Genomic DNA, 21875 nt, shown 5'->3' with positions numbered 1-21875 from the left:
CTCGCTCACTCCGCTCCGCTCGTCTCCGCTTTGGTGGAAGCACATGTGTGAAAATCATCGTTACAAGTATAGCGGAGTCTATAGTTCCGCTCGCAGTGGAAGGACGTTACCTAGCGGAAGGCGGGCATCAATTTATTAAACGTTGTCACGTCAAATATGGTTTGACAATTAGTTTTGAAACTAGATTCAACTTTCAAGTTTGAATGAGGTTCTAGATTAGTATCGGATATAAAAATGCGAAAAAATCGAGAATGACATTGTATTTATTTGTATCTGTTTCATGACAACTGACAACTAATTCTTCTATTATCAATGAATGCGATAATTTTTTTAGAATTGCGATCTGGGAAAATTTGAAGTACGATCTCATAAAACTTACTGATATTCATAAATAGTAGTATCAATTTTATTGTTTAAATAACATTTTCATGCAATATAAAAATTGGCATTACAGTGAATTAATTTAGTATCTACATTTTATTATAATTTAGTATTCCTTATGTGTGGTGAAAAAACGCAGTAAAGTAAAAAGTTATGCGAATTAATTAATAAACTTACATGAATATAATTTGTTTCCTGTCGCGTAACCGTATTTTAAGTGTAAGTTAAAAAAACTGTGATAAAAAACGTTAAATAAAAAACTCAGTATTGATTGAGGTTCGTTGTTGCTTTTAGATAAATAAATACAACATGGATATTCTTCGTCAATTTCAAAGTATACCGTGGTAAGTTAAATTCTTTTAAAATAATACCTAAGTTATTAATAATACTGGCCAAGTACTTCACAACATGGATTCTTAAAAACCGTATTTGAAAGTTTTCCTCAAGTTTTCCTTATTTTACCTATGCTGTACCTAATATATTGCACAATACCAATAGAATTTCGCACCTACTGGGTAAATAAAAATTATGTTTTATAGATAAAGATGGGACTTCAGAGGTAGATTTATTATTTACTTTTATGTAGTACCTGTGTAGTTGGCTAGTTTTATCTTAATTTAAAAGCAAACAATCATAGATGTTTTAGCTCATTCATTAATTAAGTTCAAAGCAGCAGAGCTTACATGAAAAATGCAAAGAAGGCTTTAAAAATATATATCATATAAAGCTTAATACATTTATTATTATGCAACAAATTACAAAGTGACACAAAGTCAATTTGTTGATATGGCTTTTCCATTGCAGATCTAGTTAATTTGATTTAGATTTGTATAGGATTTCTAATAATGAAGCCATGTCAATACTGTAAACATTTGTTTACAGTATTGACATGGCTGTTCTCTGATTTCATTATTGTTATAATAGCTGAGGTCATAAGTTCTTAAAAAGATCAACCTCAACTTGTTAAGATTGAGTATTAAATGTTTGTAATTGAGATTCATTAACAAAACAAAATTTTATTTTTAGCACTTTATTTTTTAGGTGTAAGCCTCTAGCCATTAGGCTAAATTTAATTCTTTTTTCCTAATATTCTAGTATGAATCTATTAAACCTTTTTGTAATTTTTAATGCTTATAAGGATATATAGATAAACCTATTAATAATTTATTTTTTTCTTAAAACATTAATACATTTTAAGGAAAAATTAACATCTAATCTATTAGTCTATTTTATTATATCACAAGTTTATTTCTATATTGCAATTGAATAGAATTCTGACCTTTCATTCTACCTCCTTATTTTATTTTAGGTGCAAACCAGACTGGTGCTATCCAAGTATGGGTAAAGAGATGAATGATTTACTCAAACAGTGCATTGATTTGCCTCAAATAAAAGTAAATGATGATGTTGATCAAATAATACAGAAAAGCCAGGCATTTCCTATACCATTCCCCGTAAATAGAACCAGGTAAGTAAGAAGATACATTTTCTCATAAAAAAGGTAAATTAAACTAATCATAAATAACTCTTAATTAGACTTATTTCAATCAATTACTTTTAATCATCTATTATTAAAATATCTGTTACTAACATTTGTCCCAAAATTAAGGAATATATTGAAATTTAGTTTAATTTATGTGTCTCTAACACTAACCTTCTTATACTTATAAACTTAGAACTACTTTAAAGCAGTGTGTTTGTATAAATTTGGAGAATTGTTTCTAATTTACAAATTTAATCTGATTGAGACTGTTCACGGGACTTTGTGTGTTAATTTATACCTATTAAACATATTTTTTCAGATTAGAACCATTGAGGGAGAGAAAACCACTTGAGAGACTAAAAAGAAACATTGTGTCAACATATCCAATAATTCATGAACGAGTTCTGTTATTGATAACTCATTTTCTTATCTATAAGAGGTACCATATAGCACTTTAGTTATATCATACCATACCATTTGTTTTATAAATATTAATAAAATAATCCAAACACTTATAGAATAATGCCTTACATACTTAATCATTCATTTCTTAGATATTATTGATAGTAACTCTAATTTATGCTTCTCAGTGCATTTATGGTCAAATAGGTTCTCAGTTTAAAATTCAGTTTTCTATTTCCAACTATGCTACTAGTAATTATAAAATAGTAATAAAAATTAGTAATGAATTTTCTAGGGAATTTGGATCTTCTATAGAAAAAACATTGTATTGTAATATGACAGTGCCTGAGTTTATTGATCGACTGTTGAAAAAGCGCGCCGTTACATTTATGACTAAAAAGGACACTTATAAACTGTTGACGGGAGAGACTGGGTAAGTGTTCAGACTGCCTTTTTGATAGGTCTACTTTAAGGTCATGTTATATCAGACATTAGGTCCATATTCAATTTTAGGCTCTTGTAACTAGATTTCAGTTTGACATTCATTCAGTGTTAAGTTTGAAAAATATGAATTTGACATATTTAGCCCAAGTCTCGATTCTCACCATCGACTTTAAATCTAATATTTAAGTTCAAGCTTAACTCTTTTCACAGATAAATGAAGCGATTTTTTATATTATTCATAAATTATTGCAGAAATGGAGGTTGGGAACAAGTAGGTACACTGCAACAAAAGCCACCGCTAGAGTTAGAAAACTGTTTGAGTTATGATGAGATTAAATTAAGCGCAATGGTCTATGTGAGTGGATACACTGAGTGTATTAATGATGGAAATCGTTACAATCAGGCAATTATTAATGAGAAAAATGTTGAAGAGGATGCTATAATTATTGGTAAGTTTAAGCTTATCAACTTACACTGTATGGGAATACAGAACATCTAATAATTATTGTGAATAAGCATTTAGCAGTCTGCGGTTATACATACTAATATAATTCTTATTTCCGTTTTTATTCATTTTTAGTATGATTACTGATGAATTATAATGACGTTAATGTTGGCAACGATTCTCTTTCTACAGACTCTATTTTGTAGATTTTTGCTTATTATCTAGGCTTATCAGTTACCCGTAGTTAACGGAAGACCAGTATCCCTAAATGATAAGAATACACAACAGGCATATACAAAACTATCAATTTTGTATTTTAAACGTTGTAATGGATGTGTTTCAGACATTATTAGGATTTAGCGTTTACTCACGATACTTCTATCTACCTCTATACAAATTGACATTTTCTTACCTATTCAATAGAAAGATCTTATAAATATAGTATTAATAAGTATAAATAAGTTACATATAACAATTTACTTAGCTTAAAATTCCTATACGTATAAACTCAAACTCAAAATAACTTTGTTCATATAGGTAACCACGTACACTTATGAACGTCAACAGAAAAGATGTTAATTCATTCTTAATTTACATTTACTACCACCTCGCAAGTCCAGGGCGTAGGGCCAGCAAGAAGAACTGGCAATTAACTCTTACTCTTTCTAATCGCCAAGTTTTGAGTCATAGAAATTGTTTGAAATAGAGCAGTTTAATCCTAAGGATTATCAAATTTATAAACATTTGACTTTATTGATCAATTTAAGTTTAACGAGAGCTTTCAATTTGTAACTCTCTAATTTTGCTTGGGAGTTTGTTGTAAAAACGAATACAATTTCCATATAAGGAGTGCTTTAGTTTCTGGAGTCTGGTTGGTCGTACGCTAAGATTAGTTCTGTTTCGAGTATTATACTAGTAAGAGTCACATTTGTTTATATATATTCTTAGGTATTTTTTCGTCTTACGCGTCCCTAGCTGGTTAACACACAGGACATCAAACACCGTGATGTGTATTTTAACGTTATTAATTACCTTACCATACATTACAGGTCTCATAGGACCTCGATTCGATCGACCAGAAAGAATGGAGTATGAAGATATATTAATAACTGAACAACAGAATACATCAGAAAATGGATATGGTGAAGAGGTCACACCGACGACTTGTCTCAACGTACTTAAAACAACATATGTGAAAAACAACCAGTCAGCTAAACATATGTGGAGGCAGATTTGGTCGGAGTTTTATCAGGTAAGAGAAAATTTTATAAGAAAAACACTTTTTGCACGGATTGAAGCTATGTTTTATTATTAAACAATTTCAATTATTTAAATAATTTTATTTAAAAACATTTAAAAATATTTTAATAATTGTAAGTTTTTAATAATAATACATAGCTTCAATCCTTTCAAAAAGTGTTTTTCTTAATGTGTAAAAGCTATGTTAACAAAAGAAAATTTTATAAGTCATTCAATATTTGGCTTATGGATCTGGTAATAAATATAATGTTACTTTAATCTTTTACTTATACAATAATGATTCTGTTGCAATATTTAAATAATACAGTGCTAATTAAGATAACCTGAGCTTGAATTGATAACCTTGCACTAATAACAAAAGTAACTAAAATACTTATCTTGTGTAAACACAGTTTGTCAAATGATGTTTTGGTATTTATGAAAGGCATTTTTTTAAATATGTATGTCCAACAAGGGCAGAAGGCTCATCTGATGTTAAATGAATATTGTAAATAAAATAATTGCCAAAAGACTCGCAAGTGCGTTGCCAGCTTTTTTAGAATTGGTATGTTCCTTTCTTAAAGGACCCTAAGTCAAATTTGTTTTGGAAATACTTTACTGGACAGGGACACATCGTGGTTGTTTCGTGGCAAAAACTGCCATTTTGACACCTTTTTAATCGATTAATATGAACTTTTATTTCAGGTTCACAGCTACACCTACCAGGAGCTGACCTCCTACGTCAATATTACAGATAAACCCGAAGATAAAAAATATCTTGAACGATATGTTAAGACATCTCGGGGTATTTTTGACAATGAGGTATACTACAAGCGGGTCAGTGTGTTAGCCGAGAGCTCCTTGTTGGAGGCCGAAGGGAGAGGTCGAGACGCGGATCGTATGGCATTTTTAAATGTTATTGGATGTGGTAAGTTCATTTTTATGGTTTTTATTTAAAGAAATATCTTGTCCAACTACGAAACGAGATATACTGCTAAATCTGACTCCTGAACGTCAAAAATATAATGACTAAGTTGTTAAGCCTCGTTTCTGAATCTCACCCTAAGTCAACCTGTCACATGATCATAGGATTTTGGCAGATGGAAGAGCTTTCAAATTCTTCTATTCTAGTATTGTCTTTTGTTAACATAGATTTTACACATTAATAAAACACTTTTTTAACGGATTGAAGCTATGTATTATTATTAAAAACATACAATTATTTACATAATTTTAAATTTTAAGTTTTTACTAATAATACATAGCTTAAATCCGTTTATAAAGTGCTTTCTTCTTCTATTCTATTATCCATAGATATCGATTCGCTAATTAACATCTATGATTACCTATTATTTTTTGTATAAAATATATATATTAACACGGATTTTATGTCATCGCAGGTCTAGGCGTTTGGAAGATGAGCCCGCACCAGAATGACGTTTATATTTTGACATTTTTGGAGCGAATACGTGCATTTTTGAAGAAGGATTTACTGAATCACGTTTCAGATGTGAATTTTTCATACATTAAACCTAGTAAACCGATATTAGGTAAGGTCAATAAAAATCAAAGTAACTATTTAATATGTATAAGAATTAAATCAAAGTAAAATGTTTTGTTTCAAAACATTGTTATCATTGGTTAAAATTTTTAGTTGGATTTTTGCCCCTATTACGACCGATGACTCTACTTAAAATTAATAATTTATTTTTCCCCTTTCCCCCCAAAAGTCATTAGAAGAGATCGAGTTGGTTTTTTTCTAACTAAAAGTACACTAATATATTTCTAGATCTATTCAGTAACAAGTCGTCCCCGGGCGACTCACCAACAGAGAAACGCATATTCTTTGAATGCAAGCGGCATCCAAGCGGTAAGTTAGAAAAAATCTTTCAATTAAAAAAAATTGCATAACTTTACCAATTAAAGCACAACCATGACTTTAATATTGTTTCAACATAACTTTGTTTTTTTAACATGCTTTATCAGTCATCAGTCAGAGTATCAGTTCATCATTCACATATTTCAGTGAAGCCACAGTTCCGTCAACGCGTCCGCTCAGTTCAGTATCAGTGATACAGTGTTGCGTCAGTCATTCAATTCACACATGCCAGTACTCAGTTTACGGAGCTTTAGTGAAAACTCGATTTTCACGAACCAATTCTATCGATCGCTCGTCCTCCATTTTGTTTTCAATAAGGCGCCGTCAGTGATCCGACAAAAATATCGTTGTTAACGAATCCGTCTGATAAGTGGGGATGCGTTCATAGAGAATATGTTGCACTATGCCGGCACTGTGTAGGAACTGTGGCTTCACTGATATGTGTATATATAGCTAAAGCATTTTACTTAGATTTGATTATTCATTTTAATTTAGCAAATAAATTAATTCACTGATGGTACAGGCATCAAAAAATCTTAACGATAAATGGCCCTTGTGAGCAAAAGTAAGCATATTTGGTATATGCATTTTTTAATGTATTTTTTATTGTTTCTCAAGAAGCAGATATTATACTAGAAAAAAATAGGCTTAGGTCAAATGTAGAAAATTAACACCCTGTACATTTGTGATCAATCGACGGATTAACTCGGAATTGGCGATTCAAAAGAGTAACGGAGACTTCGCCAGTTCTTTCCCATCCTTGATTTGAAGAACTGGCAGAAAAATCATTTAGATACATTAATTTTGTTACTGATGTTCAAGAGTGTACATTAATTACTTTTTAAAAATTATTTTTGCAGGCGGCATAAATGTACAATTAGAAAAGCGCGAGCCATCTGCCAAGTTGAAAGGCGAACACGAGGGCAAACTGCTGGTTATGACTTACCCTTGGGATGGGAATGCTCATCCTGGGAATGAATTCTGGTGAGTGTTTTACTCAAATTTTTATTATGATTTATAATTTTTTTGCTATATTATCATAAACGCGAAAGTCTATTAAAGTGGTATTTTAAACGCAACTAAACTAGCTGAACAGCAGTGTTTGCCTAGTGGCTTCAGCGTGCGACTCTCATCCCTGAGGTCGTAGGTTCGATCCCCGACATTTACATTCGCTCGAACGGTGAAGGAAAACATCGTGACGAAACCGGATTGCCTTAGACCCAACAAGTTGACGGCGTGCATCAGGCACAGAAGGAAGCCACCTACTTGCTTATTGGATTAACAAATGATCATGTAACAGATGCAGAAATCTGAGGCCTAGACCTATAAAGGATGTAGCGCCTTTGGTTTATTTTTTAAACTAGCTGAAGATATTATAATGGAATTTTGTATGGAGCTAATCTTAAGACAAGCCAAAACAATATATATGTAATGTTTATGCTATAATGTTGTTGTTTATTTAGTTTATCTGAATTTTAAATATATTTTTAATACAGGTTAGGCAACTTACAAGGGTCAGGCGACCCTGCTGCAGCGTGCTCAACCCAAATAGCAGAATTACACAATGCTCACATAAATCCCGCGGTGTCAGGCCTTAACACACGTGTAGTTGGCAGGCATGGCTTGAAAACGTTATCAGAATATTGTGCAGACTTAACTGCAACAAAATAGCAGTTGTTTCGCTAAAATCACATATTGCGGAGTTTTGGCTTATCACAGTAATTTTACGTTTTAACAGTTTTAAAGGTTATATAGCAATACATAATAAATTTATTTGTTTTGATATACGAGAAATATTTGCGAGTTAATGATTATCTAACGGATGTTGTGTAGTAAATTATTTGTTATATTTTTACGTATAACTTAAGATCGTATCGTCTATTATTATTTACATTTAATGATGTAATGAAGTTACTAGTACTATTTAACTAAATAGATTGTTGATTAGATTAGCTGCATTTTTTTTTAATTTTAGGTCGCAAATATATTTCGCGATGTTAACATTTTTTTTCATTCTAATATGTCTAGGTTTGGTCATAGAGAATTTATTTACATTGACATGCCTCTGCTCAGTAGTATCAGGATGTTAATAAAATTGAAAGACGCTTTGACAGCGGAATGTGACGGTGATCTATTCCTGTCTATGAATTATCAACGACAATCTTTTCTACAATTTTCTTTTTTTTATTGTGTTATTAATATGAATACTATAGATAATTTGCATATTAATTATAAAATAAGCCTAAATTGCCTATCACTTGTAGTGATTATTCGCACTAAAGCAAGCGCACATTGTATCAATTGACGAAAGACTGATTAATGTATGAACGTGGCTTAGGTATGTAATGGAAAAAATAAACTTATTAATCATATTTTAGGATATGAAATTTTAGAAGCAAGCAAAATTCATAGACAAATTTTATTACAACCAGATGAATTCTACAGAACTTTGTATTGCTATCAGCATACTTAAGGAATATGAATGAGTTAATGTTAATGAGTCTAAAAACTCTTTATTTATGATTGCCTTATAATTAAATTCACCTTACCATAAATAGCATAATACTCATTTAACAATAAACAATGTGCCAATGTGTTATTCTAATAAATAAAACGAAATAAGTTTTTATGGAATCTGTATCTTGCCTATATTTATTTAGTTCCCCATACTATAGAAATATGGTTTTCTCTAAATCAATAGTAATAAATAGTTGTTATTTTGTGGAAAATGAATTAGGTTTTTAATAGGTAGTTTGTAACTATTTATTCTACTAAATAAGCTGTTCGGTACTAAAGATTTGAGACACGATCGATAGCTTTGAAATCACTTCGATCCGTTTTCATGCCGATATTGATGGAGCATTTAAAAAAAAAACATCTTGCTATTAATACTTTTTTATAAATTGTTAGTACCGATTAGTAGTAGTAGCTACTTTATTATAATAAATAGAACTTGGTAGTCTAGTAAACGGCCTATCAGACATATAATCTGTACAATAAACGCTGTTACAAAATGTTAAGTTTAAGTAAATATATGCTGCTGTTTTATAATACACAATGGTTTTCATTTAAGCATCCCTCACGTCACGACACCACATAATTTAACACAGTGTGGACAGGCCAAATAGCATGATTTTTAATGTCAATATTAAAATAACTACTAAAAATATTGACTGAATGAAGTAACGAGTGAAAATGATAATTTTTTTGAAAAAGGAACAAGGGATTTAAATATAATTAGGAGAAATCATAGACACAGGATAACTGATTTATGTGTTAGGAGTTATATTGTATGTAGTACTAAAAATAATTTCATAAAATGCGTCGTAGTTAAAATTTGTCCTTGATATTTGCAATTTACCTTGTCTGCTTTATCAAGCTGATTTCGCTACGCATGTGTTAAATTGATAATGCTACATTATACTAGTTGCCCTTGTTATAAATCTCCCAACCATAGGTAAATTAAAAGTATTATATTAATAAGAAACAATCGCTGTAAAGTTTCAAGTTCTTAAAATTAAAAAACGTAGTAGACAAACATTATACCTAACTTTTTGAAGTTCTTTGCAAAGGTTAAGGTTTCATATCGATTAAGGAAGACTTCTACGACTGTATCTTCTAGTCTAGTAATTCAGTTCACAACATAAGAATAAAACATAAGAATTTCTACGTTGTCTAGTAGAAGCGAGCAATGCTTGCATTTTACACTAATAGTCATAACATTACAAATGTCTAGGCCCCGCAAATAAACATTAATTACAGCGGACAAATAAATATTGTTTTCGTATTATTGTAAATCGTACGTTAATGTGATAATACGTTATTTATCACCTTTAATGCGATGCCTTTTCTAGTTTGAATAATTAAAGTGCGACGTATCAAATATAATCTTATTATAGAATTAATTTATATTTTCTCAAAACGTAGTACAACACATATTGTAAGATGCGCGTCGTGTTTGAGATAGATAAAATTTTATAAATACGGAGTATGTACGTAATTATAGAATTTAAAGAAAATTATTTTTACCATTAATATTTTATATGAAATCCTGAATTATCTCTATAAAAATATGTTATCGTATTTATACTAAAGATATTATCAGCAAATAATTTATAATAAATATTTTATAGGTGACATGTTTGTTATTATGCAAATTTAATAAAATTAAATCGTAATACCTAGATTTGCCAAGTCGTAGTCATTGTTTGTGTTTGTGTACTAACTAGACATTATATTTTGGAATTCTAGCAAGAAAATCATACGATGTTTGTTTGTTGTCTATATTCCTATCGCGACGTTTTCATTGAGCCAAATCAGAGGTGTGGCTTTTTGGCGTGTTACGCATTACTTCTAATGGCACAAACATGTTTTTGTTATTATTCTATAAAACCCGCGATAAGTTATGCGCCGCCTCAGTGGAAAACCAGTTCTTGAATGATAAACATTGTAATAATATACTCCAACTGTGCGTGTATTAAAAAATTCTAATCCAGTGTTTTTAATTTTATTTGGAACTCGTTGAACGTAATTAGAAACCGGAAGTGACATTTTTCAGTGTTTGTTTTGATTCGCTAATATTGGCAGCACTGATCGCGCGATTTTACGTCAACGGGTACTTGTTCTGTCATCGATCTAATAATATTGGCTATTTTAATTTATTTGCCAAGGTTTTACATAAACACTAGTGTATCTTAACGTTATTAAGTCGTGAGTGATCAGTGTTAACTTGTGGTCAGAGAACTTTAAAAAAAATACGCGTACGTGATTTGCACTGTTCTTCAATAAATCTTTGTTATAGTCGGAAATATTGGTTTTATTTAAATATTAACAATTAGTGACTCAAAGTTTTTCAATCATGTCGTCGTTGGGGGGCCAGTGGCGAGCCATAAGACATTATCTATCAATAACAAACTTGAATTCTGAAGTAGAAAAATTAGTCCAAAGAATAAAGCCTGCGACACCAGAACAATGGGAAAGTAAGTGTAAATAAAAAGGGTTCCAGTTAACAAACAAATAAGTTTTTAACAATAAAATAATTATAGGTATTAGCTTATTTTTCAATCTTAACCTAAGGTTCAGTCTTATTAAAATCATTGAAAACCCCTTACAGATCTTATAAAAAAGTTTGAAAATGGTGTCACTCAACGATTTTCACAAGTTGAAGCTAAAGCAAATAAAACAAAGTTCATAAAACATACTGTTAAAGCAACATCTATAGAGGAAAGTAAAATTGGAACTAAGGAAAAATCAGATAATCTTGAAGAAAAAGACACCCTTACTGTAGGTTCCGAAGCTAAGGAAATAACTTTTGAAGGAATATGGGAAGGGATAAAATTAAAAAAGGATTTGCAATTAGGAAAAATGTCAGAGCCCAGTTGGAAATCAAACAAACCAATTGTAACAAAGGTAAGTTTTTATACAACTAAAAAAATATAAGTTATAATAAGTTTATTTTTATATATATGTTTATTTTTTACCACTTTATTAACTACATAAGTGTTTGGAAGAAGAGTAAAGTGAAATAATAAAAAAAAGAGATCGCAGTATTGAATTTCATGAAATCCAGTATGCTTTGAAAAACTAAAAAGTGTATTTGCTAAAGATTATAATTACTTATTTACAAAATGTAAGAATTTGAAAGTAATTGAAAATCTTGGCCTTGTACTAAGAAAGGCCATGCAAATTATCATTTAATCAATAGTTTAAACATTGTATAAGAATATTATGACTTTTGTGGTAATTTACACAATCAATCTTTGTTATAATTAAAGAAAGGGAAATTGACATTTGCAATTCAATAAATTCTTGCTTGTTATTAGAGACTACCAAAGTCCTACAAAACGAAGTTATTGATCAACTACTACAATTAAACTATTGTAAAACTGCATTAATCATGCAAGTTTATTAAAAAAAAACAATTATTATTATAAATAGATATCAGATGTTTTCCATCTTTAATATTTGTTCTATATTTCAAAACCTTATCTAGTGTAATGATGGATTATATATAAATAATGCCAGTAGAGCAGATAATAAAAACATGTTATTAAAGTGATATATCATGTTCTTATATATATATAGTTTTATTTAGTATTGTATGTACTAACATTTTTAGACTAAAATGTCACCAATCTAAGTTAGAACTTTGTCTTCTGACCAAGTCCATATTTAATTTCTAATAAGAACAATACAATGTTACATTTAGCATTAGCATTTTTATGTCAGTAAAAATTGCAGTCTGGCTTTCATAATATGTGTAGTAGACAAACATCTTATTAATTTTTTTCTCAAGTACTATTAAGATGGTGTACTTTATAACTATTATCATGCTGACATAATTTATTATCAATACTTAATGTCACATTTATATGTAAAAACAGAGCTATCGCCTGATATGCATTGTTTGTGTTATGTGAACGATGTGATAGCTGAGTGTATAAATAACTATGAACTCATCTCTCAACGTGCCAATATATAATAGCGGTTACCAGCGACATTTATCGCATAGAAATCGATATTTCTTAATTAATAAATAAATTTTAGTTTTTAAAATTAACATCTCGCAAAGTTATGGCCGTCGCATTACTGACTTATGGATTATGGACTTTGATGATCCATTCGAGATCGTTGGACATAACTAGTCACTGGACACCAGCCCGACTTCGCCTGGACCACCGTGACCCTTCAACTTTGAAAAATTTATACCTCAACCGTCCTCATGAATTTTAGATATTTATGAAAACCGCAATAAATAGTAGCTATTGAATTTATCGCAAACAGACGCGGCGGAAAACTTATTTGTATATATTTTAAAAGTTAGCCATATGCTGGGTAGACTCCTTTTGTTGGGGTTATTAAGCTCTACAACTTTTCTGTAGGAATTCGTTCATAAAAACACTTTTTTGTTCTAACGCTTTTTTTCCTCGTCGAAAAAATATTTATTTTAGGGGTTTATACTATTTACTAGCCACAATTTACGTTGCTTTTTATTGGTAAAAGAATTTTCGAAATCGGTTCTGTAAATCCAGAAATTACCCCACTTGCAACTGGCTGTTATTGACTATTGGCGGCGGTTTCATTACAATATTCAAGTCGTTTAAGGAAGTAAAGAACGACCTCTTTATGTAACTATCGATACATTAATATATTTTTGTATAGGTACTTTGAAATAAAAAACAACCATTCCAAATAAATCCTTGAAATTCTTGGATATACAATTTCTTAGAATGGATTCAAGTTTTTTTCGCGTATTCGTTTTGTATTACAGTTCATACAGATAACTGAAATTTCAATGCTATGGTGCTAAACATATTTGCAAAAATTTTATAGCGCAGAAATCAGGCGCTTTCATTACCGGTTCTAGGCTTAAGTAGATCGAATTTAAGATGAGTATTGAACAACCTACAAACCTATTTAGCTCTTGTTTAGATTGTATAAATAACAGTGCTAGTAAAGAAGTCGACCTTGAGGCGTTTTAAAGCTAGGATTGTTATTCACGCGCTCAAATAAACAAGGCGCCAGTCTACGCTTCTCGCAAATTTTTAAAATCATCGGCAGCGCTGTCTCACTACGTGACAAATTTTAGTTTTCCTAAATTGAATAATTAATAAAACATATCCATATCATATTCATCAATAATATTAATACATATTTACGTTTTCTGCTGAAAAACCTTAATGTCGGGTTGCCTGGAAGAAATCGCTTGTTAGCGATAAGGCCGCCTGTTGCCTAATAACTTATGGTTTACTTACTTTTTGTTTTTTTATTTGTATAATTATATATATATTATGGTAACGAAGTATAAATAAATAAATGTCGTTTTTAGTATATAGACAGCATTGAGTTTATCGCTAATAGAATTTTGCTGGACCCCTGTAGGCGAAATATAAACGATTTTATTAGTATTCTTAAAAAATTTACAACTTGTAAAAAATTATAATAATTTCATATGATTTTTTTCCAGACATCAATCCACTCGCGAACAGCGTACGTAATATCCGCCTTAGTGACAGCTGAAACGTCAGAATGCCTTCTTAAACGGACTGAACATTTTATTGAGCATTTACAACAGTACCCTGAAGCTAGAGATTACGCTATTAAGGTAATAGTTATAATTGACTACAACCTGTTAGGTCAGGGTCTCGGATTTCAGGATTTCGTGATCATGTAGCTTTTCTAATAGGCACGTAGGTGTAAGCCTTAAGTGCCTGACAAGCCGTCGAGTTTTTAGGTCTAAGGCATTCCTTACGATACTTTCCTTCATCTGGCATAGACAGTCCATTGGTGCACAGCTGGGGTTCGAAACTTCGAGCGTATGAGATTTTAATTAATTTGTATATAAACGTAAAATCTTTATATGTGTAGATTTTATATGTAGGATATTGTCTATATTTTCATACTATTGTTGTAACTAAATTATAAAAATATTGGTTTCAAGGAAGGCGCGGTAAGGGCATTATTAAGAGTACAACACAAGCTCAAGTGTAGTGACGTGTCTGTTGGTGATGACGTTAAAGGAATTGTTAACGAGGTTAGTTTTTTATTATAATTTAAACACTTAAACTAGTATTTTGTAAAAATGAATTTGGTAAAAATAACAGAAAAAATGTGTGTGTGTACTAGTGTACACACGTACGAAGTGAAAGTTCTTTATGACCTTATTTTTCGAAAAATTATCTACTGTATGCAACTTTACAGAAATTGGTTAAATAAAGTTCAATTAGATAAATAATACAATTATTTCGTTTTACCTTATTATCACTAAGATTATTACAGAATTTCATTAAAAGTAATAGAATTATTATGATCATTGTTAAACGACATGCTATCCCTACTCCGCTAAAGAAATTACTCTTCGAATCAACCGCGGTAGGGACAAGAAGAAAGATGGCGCGTAACGGATAAATGTGACGCGTAACCGAAATATGTGACTGTGAATAAAGAAGTTTCACTTCAATTATATTTAAGCGATCCTAAAAAAAATAAGAAGTAATATTATAAATAAAATTATATACATGAATTTAATTTCCAGGCATTAGCTCTGCTGGGCTACACAGGTCCAACAAAGAGCCGTGGTCCCAATGTATTGTCAATAGATGGCGGTGGTATTCGGGGAATTATCGCGATTGAGATATTGCGGCATCTCGAAATATTGACTGGCAAAAAAGTGCACGAACTGTTTGACTATATTGTTGGAGTCAGCACTGGAGCTATTATAACCGCAGTTATAGGTACGTTTTAAATATAATTGTCATATTATAGACACTGTCAAGTAATAAAAAACGACATAGAATAATACGAGGTCCGGACCAAAAAGTTTTTATTTTTATAGAAAAGGCGGAGGCTCACCTTATGTTAAGTGATACCGCCGCCCATGGACACTCTCAATGCCAGAGGGCTCGCGAGTGTGTTGCCGGAGTTTTATCGATTCATATTAAGTGACAGATTTTTGATTGCACGCAACCTTTTTAGGGCTTGACATTAAATACAGATCGTTCCTATACTCTAGAGGTCAGCCTTTATTAATTTCACTCACTCAATGACTTAGTAACACAAATATTTTATAAAGGGTTTCTGGACCGAGCGTTCGGTCCCAATATAAGTAATTCTCTCGAACTTAATTCTCTTGAAATAAGTTAGGCTAATATAAAATAATCGCAAATTCTTTATTTCGTGTAGTACATTGTTAATTAGTAACGAAAGTCTCATTATTGTAAAAAATACGATAACAAAAACAGTAGATTAGATTCTGTGTTCTAGTTTCAATACTTATCAAACGTGAAAGTTCGAGCGTACTCGCCAATTTGTACTTATATGTGTTATATTTGGGGCTATTCATTTGGCAAGATAGCCTAATCTAGAGATTATGCACTTCTCTACCGATATGAATACTTCGTATCAAGTGTTAGAAAAATATATATGTTTTTTTAAATATTGCATTTGATTGTACATGTAGATTTCGTGTATTTGATGAACTTTAATAAATACGAGAGCTGACATGGTTTATTAAATAATTGATAAATATTGTAAATGTCTATCATTTGAAAACCATTGTGGTTTGTACTAATGTAACAATAGCAATCTTTTAAAGAAAACGCTTTTTTACAGGATTGAAGCTATGTATTATTATAAAATTATAATTATTTTACATAATGAAACGTCGGGAAAATTTTAAAATTATATAAAATAATTATAACTTTATAATAATATAGCTTCAATCCGGTAAACAAGTGTATTCTTTAAATGTGTAAAAGATATGTTAATAAAAGACCATAGCAAACTTGTTAGGAGCACAGCACTGCATATAAAAATAATTCTTCAACTTGTACATTATATCACTTAACGGTAAGCTATCTTATAACCGGGTAGTCCATTTAGCCACGTACATTCCGGTACATTGAAAAAGAAATTAAATCGTTTTATAATCTTCAAAATGTTATATATAAGTTTTATAGGTCGCACGTGAAGAGCTCCAGATAAATACGTTACTAAAAATATATTATATTTTTATCGGGTTTAAAATTAGACGCGTATGCCAGATAACTTTTAAAACTGCTAAAATCAGAAGATTTAAGAAACCGGGAGTTTGAGTCAAACTCAGTTTTCGACAGTCGTGACCAACTATCCTATCCCCCTAAAGCCCCAATGGTTTAGTGCTTCTTCCTCACGACAATTTGCTCCACGACGTTTGCGAGTGCTAAATGCAAGAATCATATTATCACTACTTCTATGAGCGTTATTAGAACGGTAATAGCAAACATCGTGAGAAAAACGACATGTCTAAAGCCCAAAAACCATGGACGGAAGTTGAGGATTTGAGGCCAAGATCCATTTACAATTGTAGCGTAAATGATTCATTATTAATATACAATTAAATTTGTTATAGCAAGTGGAGCAGGCACCTTGGAGACTGCCAATCAAATGTATGTTACTCTGTCTAAACAAATGTTTGGAAACACATCGCTCATTGGCGGTAAGACATCTTTTAATTAATTGCGATTAATCTGATATTAGTTGAAATTTTTTTTGGCTTATTTGAATAAACTTACTGTAAAAACTGCTATATTTAGTGCTTTTAGTTTCAAGAAAATGTGACTTAATAATTGATAATATTTGATTCGTTAATCTGTGTTACAAATTTGTCTTTCTCTTGGATTTGAATCAATTGTTCCAACTTGGGAACAGTCCATTCATCAAAATATGTTTAGCCATTTATAAGAGGTGTGTCTTTGAAGTTCAGGATGGGCCATGTATGAAAAGGAAATAATTTTGACAGAAATTTGAAGTCGGTTTAATATTTGTTAACGTATAATTGATAGGTACGTCAAGGTTAGTATGGACACACTCGTACTACGACACAGAGGCGTGGGAGAAAATGCTACAGGATAATTTGAAAGGCATCACTCTTACACAATGCAACCGTTACAATATGCCTAAAGTGAGTCAATATTTGCTAAAACCTTTTTTACACACCTTATTTGTCGGCCATTGAAAAACATTTTTTAATTAAAATTATTTAATCAAATACCTATACCTGCAGCTGTCTACTCAAACTCAAAATAACTGTATTCATATCTATCTCATTCGATTCTGAATGTACATTTTACAATTTACTATATATAGTTTTAGTTTATAGTAGTTAAATCACCCGGTTCTTAATTAAATTACCGAATAAATGAATGTTTATTGTTCTTACTATACATTACAATATGTGCATAGCATCTTTTTATATTAGAGTCTTGAGAACGATTATAATTTTTCTCATTCTCGAAATTCATTAAAAACAAAATGTATGAATGTAATGTAGCGACACCTACAATCTGCGCTTACAAATCACGACTATGACGTCATACCCTGAAACGCGAAAACGAGGTTATTGCGCTAAGGATATATAGACCTTACCCACTGGGGCCTTCGGGTCGCCCAGTCGTGGTTAGACTGGTCGAGGATCCTCCCTTTCGGTTGCAGGATCCTTCCTCCTAAATAAAAAAAAAATTAAAACCTTTATTCATATAGGTAACACCGTGTACAGCTATGAACGTCAAAGAATAATATATATTAAATGCTTCTAATATTACATATACTGCCAGTTTTCAAATCAAGGGCGTAGAACGGAAGAGAACTAGCAATAAACTCTCCGCCACTCTTTTTAATTGCCAAGTTTTTGTTTTACACAACGTTTGTAAGGAGCTGCAACCATCACACCATGTTCCAAATGACATCAGCAGTAGCCATGGTGAAATAGGAACACGTACTTACATTCTCGTGGGAACAATACGCAAACACATTACCACATAATAATAATACTAAAACAGTCACTTATCACTTATTATAGTTTATAGGGGTTTCACTATGGATTCATTTAAATTTCATATCTAACGACAATTCCTAATAAAATAAATCATATTTTACCATCATAAACATCTTTCTGTTTAATTATCTTAAATTTAACGTACAAAATTTAAATAAGTAAAATTGCGTAGTCTGATTTAATTAATAACGTTGCAAAACGTTCCTAGATGTCAGTGGTATCGTGCGTAGTGAACTCCGGTTCCCGTCTCGCCCCGTTCCTATTCCGTACGTACGAGTGCGGATTCCGCGTACGATCCGTATTCCCAGGAACGAGTCGGGCTGAACTCTGGCAGGCTGTGAGAGCTTCTGCCGCCGCACCTACTTATTTCACTGAATTCAACTTAGATGGATTATTGCATCAGGTAATATTTAATAATTCAGTATAATAATTTACCCTGTTTTGATAAATTTCTAATGGATATAAGTATCTCTCTCCGTAAAAATTCTTCTATCTGTGCCTTGCTATAAGGTCCATTTTCTACTTCAGATCTCGCCATCTTGCGGACGCTGTCAAACTACGGAATAGTTTGACAGCGTCAACCTCATAATTTGGCGCGAACTTTGACTTCCATGTGTCAAAATGTTCGTTCAGTTGCAAATGTACATATAAAGAACGTTTTAGCATTATTTTTTATAATCAAACTATAGATAATAACTATAGTATGTATATATATATATATATATATTTATTAGAGTATCTAAATTATAAAATAAAACAATGGCGCTACAACCTTTTTAGGTCTGGGCCTCAGATTCTGTATCTGTTTCATTTCATGATCTGTTAATCCAATAGGCAAGTAGGTGATCAGCCTTCTGCACTGGTGCCTGATGCACGCCGTCAACTTGTTGGGTCTAAGGCAAGCCGGTTTCCTCACGATGTTTTTCTTCACCGTTAGCGAAGGATAAATGCGCACATAGAAAGAAAGTCCATTAGTGCACAGCCGAACTCGAACTCAGCACAATCGAACTTACGACCTAAGATATAAGAGGAGCACGCTGAAGCCACTTGTCCAACATTGCTCAATTATAACATTGTGTGTATAAAAAAAATTAAATGATGCAATCGTTCACAGGATGGAGGTATCATGGTGAACAATCCGACAGCAGTGGGCCTACATGAAGCCAAACTGTTATTCGGTCCAAATGCCATGAAAAATGGTACAGTAATATCCGTGGGGACAGGCCAGGCGTTAAACAAACATTTGGATTATCAACTCCTTAGTAAGGGCTTAGCGAAGGACACGTCTGGAACCAGTTGGAAGAACAAATTCAATAAAATTCTTGACTCGGCGACGGATACTGAAGGTAGGCACAAAAATCTTTCGCATTAAAGTAAATTCTTATGCGATGTTAACAAAGATCGATAACGCATTTACTAACAATGGCTCTTCATGGGCTGCAGTAGTTGTCTTGATGAACATCTCTCCAATAACCGCCACTGAACTTGACTCAGGTCAATATTCGTTAAATAAGTGTAATGTATAATGCTTACGAGGGGAGGTTACATCTTTGAAGGCACGTTATTTTTATAAAGCAGGGGAATTCTTAGATAAGTTATGACATACCTGTTAATTAACATGACTTGTTTGGAAAATACTTCGCTCAATTTACGTAATTTATTCCTACCCAGGTGTACACCTAGCCCTAAACGATCTCCTACCACCGGGTTCATACTACCGTTTTAATCCACCGCTTCACGAGGAATGCGCGATGGACGAAATCAACCCGGAAAAACTGAAAAACATGATAACAGACACGAACGCATACATTCGCAGGAACCAGCACAAATTCGAACAAGCCGCCGCCATGTTGGTAAGAAAACGAACTGTTGTACAAAGGGTATGCGATTTTGTTGAGCATAGAGCTCAGTTAATGGGCATCAGTCAGGCGAATTGACAGACAGTTGACAGGCTTCCTGTCAATCAGGTTGTTGAAGCCGACGCTGATTTAGCGAAGTCGAAGAAAAAATAATCGGAAGTTGTGTTTAGGAATTTCGTTAAATATTTCGAAGTGTATCTGGAGATAGGTCTATGTCTTATTTGATTGACTAAATTGCAATATTATTATATAACGTTATTTTTTTGTGATTCTAAATTGTTATATAATAAAAAAAAATACTTGTAAGATGTTGTAGTCGGCTTCAAGTTTCGGAATACTAGATTTTTCTAGAACATTCCATTTTTATTTTTGTTTATTCTTCAATTTAAGAGATGTTATAGCGGTTTCTTCCCATAATGAAGAAACGTCAAATAGGCTCTTATACTGCTATGCTTTTGTTAATAATTCCTATATTTTTTGCATTGTTGAAACGGCTTATAGTATAATCATGTAGAGAAGCAATTGTGATATTATAATTAATTGTTTAAATAAGTGTTGCTAGAGGAGATAATGAACAACATTCGTCTTATGTCTTTATGTATAGTTTATTCTTAAAAAAGTGTTAAATACGTTTTAGAATACGGACGCAAATATTTTCAATCTAGCAACAGAGACAAAGTTCGAATATAAAATCTTAAAGATTTAATTAATTATTAATTACATCGTTATTTAGTTTATCGTGACGTTTAAATGCGTTTTAATATCTACTATTATGTGATCCTTAAATAGAATTTAAGACATAATCCAAAATCTCAGAGCAAAGCACTAAGTTCTAAGGGTCAAAATAAAGCGCGGGCTCCGACTTTCGGTTGTCAAATTCAAAACATTTACTGTACTATACAGGATAGCGCTACGTTTTGTTCTACATCGGTGGGTTGACAGATCTTACCCATTGTTTGTTATTTTAGCAGAGTTGACACTACACTCGTTAAATAGCTTTTTTGAGGTGTCTACCGCGGATCGTGGATTAGGTTCACTTAAAAATAAGCCTAGCTTATATTATATTAGTTATTTAAAAGAATTTATTATTAGCATGTAAGTAGTTGTAGATGATACTCTAGTCATTTGTAATTTCATGAATAAAATTTACATTCAAATATTTGTCTTATTATAATTCGCTCACTCCACTGGCTCTTCGAAAATGTGTCTTTCGAAACGAGACTTCCCGCGAACTACGATTCCCGTATGCAAAATTACAATACATTTTTTATGTATGAACCTAATCTAACCTAAATTACCTAAATTCTAAATGTTCATTTTACCAGCCTACTACACGAATTTAAGTGGTAAATATTTTGTACCATTGCGGTTTACTGAACTAAACAGATTAAAAATACGAGAGCCGTAATTGGAACGTTGTTCTAATATCT

General features: G+C 31.8%; 2 protein-coding genes across 3 annotated transcripts; both read left to right on the top strand.

Moving 5' to 3' along the window:
• The first annotated feature begins 349 nt into the window (after positions 1 to 349).
• LOC123711101 lies at positions 350 to 9326 on the top strand. 2 transcript variants are annotated; one of them, XM_045663515.1, is made up of 12 exons: positions 350 to 600; positions 676 to 725; positions 1691 to 1849; positions 2184 to 2303; positions 2562 to 2699; positions 2963 to 3159; positions 4205 to 4407; positions 5100 to 5322; positions 5795 to 5944; positions 6184 to 6264; positions 7134 to 7257; positions 7770 to 9326. In XM_045663515.1, the coding sequence occupies exons 1-12, from the start codon at positions 559 to 561 to the stop codon at positions 7942 to 7944; spliced, it is 1662 nt and encodes a 553-aa protein (XP_045519471.1). In that variant the 5' UTR covers positions 350 to 558; the 3' UTR covers positions 7945 to 9326. The 2 variants fall into 2 exon arrangements, with proteins under 2 accessions (XP_045519471.1, XP_045519472.1); XM_045663516.1 differs by having other exon boundaries at positions 350 to 725.
• Positions 9327 to 10631: 1305 nt separating this feature from the next.
• On the top strand, positions 10632 to 21596 carry LOC123710857 (calcium-independent phospholipase A2-gamma-like). The gene is made up of 10 exons (XM_045663113.1): positions 10632 to 11252; positions 11387 to 11682; positions 14240 to 14377; positions 14714 to 14806; positions 15308 to 15506; positions 17162 to 17248; positions 17595 to 17713; positions 18795 to 18989; positions 19701 to 19932; positions 20258 to 21596. The coding sequence occupies exons 1-10, from the start codon at positions 11132 to 11134 to the stop codon at positions 20521 to 20523; spliced, it is 1746 nt and encodes a 581-aa protein (XP_045519069.1). The 5' UTR covers positions 10632 to 11131; the 3' UTR covers positions 20524 to 21596.
• The last annotated feature ends 279 nt before the right edge of the window (positions 21597 to 21875 follow it).

The sequence above is a fragment of the Pieris brassicae genome, chromosome 6 (assembly GCF_905147105.1).
Source record: "Pieris brassicae chromosome 6, ilPieBrab1.1, whole genome shotgun sequence".
Taxonomy (NCBI): Eukaryota; Metazoa; Arthropoda; class Insecta; order Lepidoptera; family Pieridae; genus Pieris; species Pieris brassicae.
This window is presented reverse-complemented; position numbering and strand designations above follow the sequence as displayed.

Excerpts from the sequence above, each read along its gene's own strand:
- LOC123711101 (XM_045663515.1), top strand. The coding sequence starts at position 559 with ATGAATATAATTTGTTTCCTGTCGCGTAACCGTATTTTAAGT. Across the intron at positions 3,160-4,204 it reads AGAGGATGCTATAATTATTG|GTCTCATAGGACCTCGATTC; the intron begins GTAAGTTTAAGC and ends CATACATTACAG. Across the intron at positions 4,408-5,099 it reads TTTGGTCGGAGTTTTATCAG|GTTCACAGCTACACCTACCA; the intron begins GTAAGAGAAAAT and ends CTTTTATTTCAG.
- LOC123710857 (XM_045663113.1), top strand. The coding sequence starts at position 11,132 with ATGTCGTCGTTGGGGGGCCAGTGGCGAGCCATAAGACATTATCTATCA. Across the intron at positions 11,253-11,386 it reads GACACCAGAACAATGGGAAA|ATCTTATAAAAAAGTTTGAA; the intron begins GTAAGTGTAAAT and ends AACCCCTTACAG. Across the intron at positions 15,507-17,161 it reads TATTATAACCGCAGTTATAG|CAAGTGGAGCAGGCACCTTG; the intron begins GTACGTTTTAAA and ends AATTTGTTATAG.